General features: G+C 43.6%; 1 protein-coding gene across 1 annotated transcript in view; it reads left to right on the top strand.

Moving 5' to 3' along the window:
* The first annotated feature begins 481 nt into the window (after window positions 1–481).
* The window catches only part of KLHL3 (kelch-like family member 3), a 177,903-nt gene continuing 169,873 nt past the window's right edge, over window positions 482–8,511 (top strand). The window contains exon 1 of the mRNA XM_006899495.1: window positions 482–955. Coding sequence (XP_006899557.1) covers window positions 900–955 — 56 coding nt within the window. The 5' untranslated portion in view covers window positions 482–899. The remainder of the gene's footprint in view (window positions 956–8,511) is intronic.

Below are 8,511 nucleotides of genomic sequence, written 5' to 3'. Positions count from 1 at the left end.
TTCAGTGGGAGATTTCTTAACTTGAGCCACAATTTAAGGCATCTTTCAAGATAGCAGACTCTAGGAAAGATATTTTAGGATTTTACATTGTATTTTGGAAGTTGGAGCCTTCAGTGTGGCCTAGGGAAATAAGTGTGTACAGTATTCATTGGATGCAATACAATTTTTGGTCTGTTGTGATCATATAGGGTATGTTTCAGTCTTACCTGTTTCTGCTGACTATATTTTCCTGATTTCCCCTCGTGTTCTCAGTTGTCAGACTCTTTTCCCTAGGTGTCCTCTATCTAACAAACTCCCACCGCTACTGTAGGTTTTGGAACATGACCTGTGACCCTTAAGTGAATTTCTCCAGGTGGATAAACTCTACCTCAAGCCTCGGAGGGGCCTCCTCATTCCAGAAATGTGGCGGAGCTGATAGACTCAGGCTCTGGTCGCCTGCCCCCCAGGCAAGGTGGTAGGGGCTAGTGAGGAACTGTCTGCATCTTTGCAGCTTGGGCAAAGGAGGAGCAAGCATTTTAGGGCTGGTCAGTTGGCTGGTCTGGGGATGCCCAGGCAGATGCGGAGGCAGCTGGAAAAGTGGCACCGCACTGGGCTTGCCCGAGCTGCCGCGGTTCCTAGGAGACCGCGGAGCAGCAAGCCTGCGGGGGAGGGGGAGCAAGTGGGTTGCTGCTTTTAGCAGCTGAAAGGGCTGCAGGGAGCTCTGGGTAAGACATTTTCTGCTGCTGCTGCTTCTGCGGTAGAAGCCGCCGCGAGTAAGTCAGACGAAGGAGGATCGAGAGGGAGGAGGTTTCAGTTGCAGCCATGCTGAATCACTGTTGCTGATCAGATTCCCCGCTGGTGGGCTCTGAGAACAGAGAGAAGCGATAGGACTGGGGAGCAGGGCTAGGATTCCCGGGCGCATGCAGACTTCAACCGCTACCACCCCGGCTGGGCCTCGCACAATGGAGGGTGAAAGGTATGTATGTGTGTGTAAGTGTGTGTTGTGTGTGTGTCAGTGTGTGCTCACTCGTGGTGCAGCCACCAGCTTTTGTGTTTGCACTCACTGGGCAGGTTTACAAGACCTGGCCACTGATGGATCCCAAGGGACAAGCCGAGTCAGAGCAGGGAAGCCCACCCTTTCCAAAGCTTGAATCTCCAGAGAGCTGGCTTCCGCAACGGCTGGAGTGAGTTTGCTGAGGAGCATAGCACCCTCAGAGAAGGGACTTCCTGGCTGGTGTTGGGGAGTACTTTCAGCACGGGATTACCTTTGTCAAGCTGTTTCAAGGAGGAGTTTCCTTTCCCTGGCTCTTTTCCCAGGGTGTTTATTCACTGCTAGGTGATGATTTTGATGTCCGGAGCAGGTCTGGGATGGCATAGAGTGCTTGCATTTTGACGCTGAAGTGCGGAAATCTTCCTCAGGCATGCCTGGCTGCTGTCTTTCCTAGAAGTGTGCCTGTGGGCACGCACTCATTTAGGAGAGGGAGAGAGAGAAGAGCAGCCCGTTCAGAAGACACTCCGAGTGGAGTTTCGCTTGTCTTGAAAAGTTTGTGAGTGACACACTGGAAGGAGTATGTTTTAGAAATAGGAAATCAAGGGATTTTAAAATACCTGAGTTCAACTGGATCTAAATAGTGAGGGTTTTGTTCTTTACATTTTTCAATCTGTTCTCTCAGGATCTGATTTTTTTCATTGTGAAAAGGTGATCAGTGCAGGGAGGGGAGGGCTCCTCTGTGCAGGAGGAGGCTTTTCATTCTGTGGGTATATGGATGGCAAGGGACAAGGCTCACTGTTTTCTTTGAGGAAGGAGAAGTTTAAGGGAGGGGTCTGGCCAGGGCAATGCCTCAGAGATGCCTGCCTGATGCAGACAGTAACAAGCTGGGTAAATGATAACAACTTCAACTAAGTCAGTACTGTCAGAAGACTACCTCTCTGAACACTTGGCTTTGCATGGGTTGCTCCTTTGAAAAGAGTGAGGTCATTAAGCATCTCTAGACATTATTATTATTATTGTTGTTGTTATTATTATTTATTTTGTTGTTGATGTTGAGGAAGATCCTAAACTAGATGGATTGACAGTGACTGCAGCAATGGGTTCAAGTGTGTCAGAGATGATGAGGATGACACAAGATAGGACAGGGTTCAGGTCTGTTGTTCATAAGGTCGCTATGGGTCTTACATGACAGCACCTAACAACTGCAACTAAAACAATGACCCCTTATTAGAATTAGGATGGCTGTTTGAGTGTCATCTTGTTCTCTTACCTGAAGAGGCTTCAGGGATTGTATCTGTTGATGTGACTCCCACAGGAAGTGTCTAGGTCTGCTCACACAGTGTGTGATGCTGGCACACCTCTCCTTGGTGTTCTCTGCTACAGGAGCTTGGTGGTGAACTCCACAGGGCTGGCCAAGCAGCCCATCAGCTTTCGGGCTGGAGCCTGTTTCCGAGGTCTGGGGCTCAGGTGGGTACTGTCCTCATCTTCTCCTATGGCAGCTAACAGAAGGGTGAGGCAATGTAGATGTAGAGGTTTCCATCCATGCCTATTTATTTTACTCATAATGTATTCGGCTGAAAGGTTCTTGTGTGACTGGCAGCAGGTGACTATAGGTGATATAAGCATTGCTTCAAAAATATATTTTTTTGACATAATATTTCTGTGTTCAGAAATGTAATGTTACTCTACTTCCAAGGAGCTCTCTCACTCGTCAGTGCCCTGGTGCCTGCCTGCCAGGTGGAGTGGCTTCAGGACACCTAGATGCACATGTCTTTTTGCTTTTCCTCCACTACCTGGTACATTTGCTAGAGGCAGAGGAAGGACAAGAAATTGAAACTTGGCAGTTGCCAGTGCTCACCAGGTCACTCACCTCACCATCTTTTGTTCCCTCTCCAAGATCAGTTTACGGTGCCAGGCATTCAAGTTTTCTGAAATCTGGCTCCGGTCTCCATTCCCACTACTTACCCACGCCCCCTCTCAGTTCTAGGAGGCTCTTGCTCAGTATAGCTCTATCAAGACTCAGAGTTTCTGTTGATTGGAATGCACTTCCCTTTCTTTACTCTAAAAATTATCCACCTATCCAAGTCTAGAGGACATGATGCTGTGTGGAATATGTCAGGCACAAAAGGACTGGATAAGACCATGGAGAGAGAATATATCTAGAATGGTTACTAGGGAGAGAGTAGAAAATGAATTAATAGGCAATGAATACTTACTGGAATGGGTTAAAGGCAGAACTATGTTGAATGAATGGGTGATCAGACATTATGTGTATTATGATTGATGTTGGAGAACAGAATGTGCAAAAATGATTGGGGAAAAGCCCCAATATGCTTTGTAAGCTCACTAAAAACATAATTGAAATATACAATGTTATCCATCTATCAAAGTTGTCTTGAAATTCCACTTTGTCTTGGAAATGTCAGGGTTTTTTTTTGTCACGAATCACCAGTTGGAACAGACTCATAATTAACCCTCCAGTGGGTTTTCAGAGGCAATAAATTGCACAGAAGAAGATTGCCCATCTTTCTCCCATGGAGAAGCTGGTGGATTTGAATCATGCCTCACTGTGCCTTGAGTTAGGCAGTCCTTACCACTAACGCTGCCAGAGCTCTCGGTTGTCCATTCCTGGCTAATGTTTCTTCCAATGCCATTATCTTGAATTTGCATCTCATAGTTGGGTGGTGAATAATAAATAGAATCATGAGACTTTCTTTGTGCTATTGCTTCATGTATTTTACAAGTCTCCCAAACTTGTAAACATGTTCTCAAGAGCAAATATGATGCTTTTTACCTCTGAATTTGCCCCATTGACTACTATAGAGTTGTATATATAGTAGGTGCTGGATGATTATTTGCTGATTAACTCATAACTTTTGTAATCAGCTCTGATAATTAAGAAGAAAGTGTTGAGAGGGGAGAGTGAAACCTTCAGTGAACAGGTTCATCTTTGAATATCAACCTTATTATCTCAGTATGGGTAATTGACCCCATGGAATGCTTTGAGGTAGGGGCTGAGCATGAGAAGTAGTCTTGTTTTACAAGTTCCCTGGGAAACCCAGGGCCAGAGAAGCCTAATGACTAGCCTAGGATCACATGGCCAACCTCCAAAGACTGGAGGGATCCTGAATCTGGTGCTTGTTCCCTACTCAGCCCACTAAGCTTAATTGGAGCTGTTTTTAAGCATTACAAATTTCAGTTAAGAGAGTCCTAATGAACAATTCTATTTTTCATTTCCTTTTTTTTTTTTGCCATGAGGGTATGAAAATAAATTCTACCTTGAAAGGTTGCTGGTTAAAAGCACAATTTTAGAGTAACAGACCTAGTAGTGAAACTATAAGCTATATGACCTTGAATGTGTCACCAATTTTCAGAATGAATTTTTTTCCCTTCTGTGTAAACCCAAACTCTGCTGCTTAGATAGTTCAGACTCATGCAGCCTTCTCTTGGGTTTGTGAGACTGTAAATCATAATGGGAAGAGACTGCTCATCTCTACCCACGTTCAAACGCATTGCTGTAGTTACTGTGTCAATCCGTCTTCTCTTTCCCTGCCCCTTTGCTTTCACCTGACAACATGCCCAAAATATGTGAGATGAAGTTTCATCATCTTTGCCCCAAGGAGCGCTCTCTTTGCACTTCCTTCAAGACAGATTTGTTTGTTCTTTTGATAGTCCACGTGATATTTGTAACTATTCATTAACACCACAATCCAAAAGCAGTGATAATTGTAAGTCATATTTTAGGACTTTTCTATATGTATCACCCTTAAACAGACATAGACCTTTGCTTTGAGGGAGTTTATTAGGCCATCATCCTATGTCTTGACTAAAATTATCTCCTCACATTAAGATACCATGTTGTTGTTTTGCACTGTTGAGTTGGAACCAACCTATAAGTAAGCCTCCAGCAGATTTACAGAGGCAGTTGATCACATGAGGAGATTCGTCTTTCTTCCATGGAGCAACTGGTGGATTCCAGCCAGCACAGCTGGTACCTAGCACAGCTTCGTATCACTAGACCACCAGAGCTCCCTAAGGTACCAGATGGGGATTAGCAGTTCTTCTCCTAGTTTTACCAACATTTATTTGTATTCTATTTTTTTGTAGAGACCTTGAGGCATACTTTAGTGATCTGAGACCATGAGCTGGATATTACCCCTTTTCAGGCCAAAAGTTGTAGAACTTGCAAACTTGTGCTTGTTCTTACTGCTTTCCTCCTCTGTCCCCCCCTCTCTGCTGGCCCTTCTGATGTCTCTAGCTTCCTACGTAGGAGACTTACTATGGCTTTATTAGCTGGAGGAAGGTAACTTTACCTCTGTTTTTTAAAGGAAAAGGGTCTCTGGCTTTTAGCTACTATAGTTATAAATGATGTGTATGTGTGTAGAACAGATAGACATTAAACAGGGTGGGTACGACTGTTATTGGCATTTTATTTCAGTTCTGGAAATCAGCCTTGTAGATGGATTTAATGAAATTTGCAGGCAGGTCCAACCTCTGGCAAATCTGCAGAACTGTGAAGAAGCATTATAAAAATGAAGTTAATTTTCTATTATCTTAAAATTGTGAGGTGTGGGCCCTCCCCCAACACCAGAAATGTAAGAATGCCTCTGCTTGAGAGCAGCACCATGTGCCCAGAATTGTGCAATGAAATTGTATGAGGGGTTCCTAGAGGGAGCAGGCGGGACTAAATGACATGTCCTTCCTAAGAAGAGTCTGCTTCTGGACCTCAGAGGGCTTCTGAGACTAAAGGACCTTATCTTTTCATCATTGATACAGGAATAAGGAGATATTTTCCAAGAAGACATACATGATTTGCCCAGGATCATCTCCAGAAGTCATGGATAGAAACTTTTGTGAACAAATTTTGGGCATCACTACTGCTTGAAGCAGATGTGCATTTCAACTACGATAATTGAAACCAAATTTTCCAATTTGGAAATACTTTTTTGGCATTGTCAGTTTTCCATGTACAAAAACAATCAGTGAAAGAAACTTCTTGATTTCCTCACACCCAGATTTCGGTTTTAAGGATTTTGCTTGCTAAGTTTTAGATTTTAGATCATACAGATTCAGACAAGAAAATTTTAATGTAAGTTTTCAAAGTAAATGTTTTCTTTCATGAAATTTGCCACTATAAAACTGGCCTAATTATTATATTTTTTCTTTTCAATTTCTAGCTGGATCTCAAAACTAGGTTAAACTGAACAATTTCCCAAAAAATCACTTGAACACACTTTAGTTTTTCCCATATTGTTATGTGCCATTGAGTTGCTTGCAACTCATAGTAATCCTTTGTACAATAGCTCTCAACCCTGTCCTATCCTGAGCCAGTCTCACTGTCTCCATCACACCTGCCCACATTACCCCAGTCACTGTGTCAATGCATCTCATCCAGTGTCTTCCTCTCCCTCACAGTCCCTCCACCCTTCCAAGCATGATGTCCTTCTCCAAGAACTGGTCCCTCCTGGCAACATGTCCAAAGTATGTGAGACAGAGTTTAAAATCCCTGCCTCCCAAAAGCAGCTTGGTTTCACCCTCTCCAGGACAAACCTGACTATTCTCTTGACAGTCATTGATATGATCAATAATGTCTTTTAAGTTAGAATTCTGTAACTTTTTATAATCCCTGAGGATTTTCAGATTATTTCAGCACAACTTTCTGGGACTTTTTAAAAAAAGCTGATAAGTATCTACTGCAGCCTTGCAAAGACACACACACACACACACACACACACACACACACACACACACGGAAAAGCTTGGCTCTTAATTAAGGTGCCACATAAAGAAGGGTATAATTTTTAAAATCTTTTTCTCTCTTTTTCTGAGTTCAAGCCTTTTTCTTAGGTTTTTACATTTTTAGGCAGCCTACTTAAAAGTCTAACTAAAGAGTTTTGAAGAAAGCAGCCTGAAAATGTTGCTGTTAGGAATGTGATTAGCAGCATACCTGCTCTTGAGTTTTTTGTGAAGGAGCATCTGTCACAGAATCGAAGCTGCTGCCAGCTGACTCTAATGCAGCATGATTGCTTTGTATGAAGGCCTGGGAGTGGACATTCCACACTCAGTACGATTAATAACCTGGACTTCAATAACCATTACAATTTCAGATGACCAGTGGAATGGAATAAGGCTATATAAAGATCTAGAACATTCGCTGTGCTTCCCTACTTCCACACTTGACCTGCTTTGGCTACCGAGTGGAGAACCTTGAGAGTGGAAGATAAGGATTTATTGCTTGTTGGCCGCCTGAAGATTTGTTGATATTATTTTGTGGCAGTGGACATTATTATTAAGAAAACAGGTCCTGGAGTTATATAGAGAAGGATTTGAGTGCTAAGTCTCCACTTACTAGCTTATGTGGAACTTTTGGACAAATTTTATTTCAATGTTTTAGGACTGAGATAGAACAAGTTTATCTCACCGAGTTGTGCTGAAAATGAAACGAGAACTTAGAATTAAAGTACTTAATCTATGGCCCGCTTTCAGTAAATGGCAACTACTAATCACTGTTAGCCACATGTTATATAGTTTCCTAAATGCATATCTTCTCTATGTCCGTGTGGGCCAGTGCACGCAGTGAGCCAGCCTGAGGAGGTAAACTGAAGTGACAGCACCGAAAGACTATGACGAGTGTCTGGCCCTGTGGCAGCCTGTGTGTAGATGGTGGCTCCTGGTGGCAGGACTGCACCCTCAGGTCCTGCATTCTGTTGCCTGCACATCTTCAAATGCCAGATCCTTCATGAATATGGAAGTCACAGTGCAAAGTCATTACCATGGAGTTAAGAAAACAACATAGTTGAGCCTCTAGCAGGTTTTCTAAGGCTGTCAATGGCGTAGGAGGAGGCTTCCCATTTTCCTTTTTGGAGCTGCTGGTGGATTAGAGAGAGCTGCCTGCCTCTGAGTTTGCAGTACAAGTCTTCACTACTAAGCCACTAGGTTAGCCCCAATCTGGAAGGAGAAATCTAAATTTGGTCATATTGGCCTTGAATTTGAAGATTGAGACACGTGCTAAGTCCGTAGTTTGCCTAGAACCATTAGGTTCAGAAATCCAGTCTTAATTAGTGTTGCCAGAGTCACCCAGCTTGGAAGAGCAGTTTATTTGCTTGTGGTGCAAACTATGACTGGTAAGACATCCCTGAGGCTGCTGCCATTTGTTTTCCCCTGAAAGAGAACTCTCTCTCTCAGCTGTTGAGTCAGAACCAGCTCACCGCTGACCTTGTGGGGTTTTCAGAGGCTGTCGAAGCTCAGGAGGAGAGTTCCTGTGTTTTTGGAGCTACTGACGGATTTGAACCACCAGGAAGAATTAGCACAATTTCCTGTGGACTACCCTACCTGAACCCCCTGAAAGAGGATAGTGGGGGAGACGAAACTAATCAAAAGGCCGCATAGTGAACTAGAGCTGAGTTATGGCCAAGCTCCACCCAGGGATGTGACCTGAGGCTGAATCAAATGACAAGGTCTGGTGATTAAATCACTGTCTTTCCGAGATAGTGTGGGATGGCGCTAGCTTGGTTTGATTCTTATTGTTGTCATCCCCTTCT

Source organism: Elephantulus edwardii, unplaced genomic scaffold, assembly GCF_000299155.1.
Source record: "Elephantulus edwardii isolate Elephantulus edwardi_28Jun2011 unplaced genomic scaffold, EleEdw1.0 scaffold00259, whole genome shotgun sequence".
Lineage (NCBI taxonomy): Eukaryota > Metazoa > Chordata > Mammalia > Macroscelidea > Macroscelididae > Elephantulus > Elephantulus edwardii.
The sequence above is the reverse complement of the archived record's forward strand: the minus strand, read 5'-3'. Positions and strand labels throughout refer to the sequence as shown.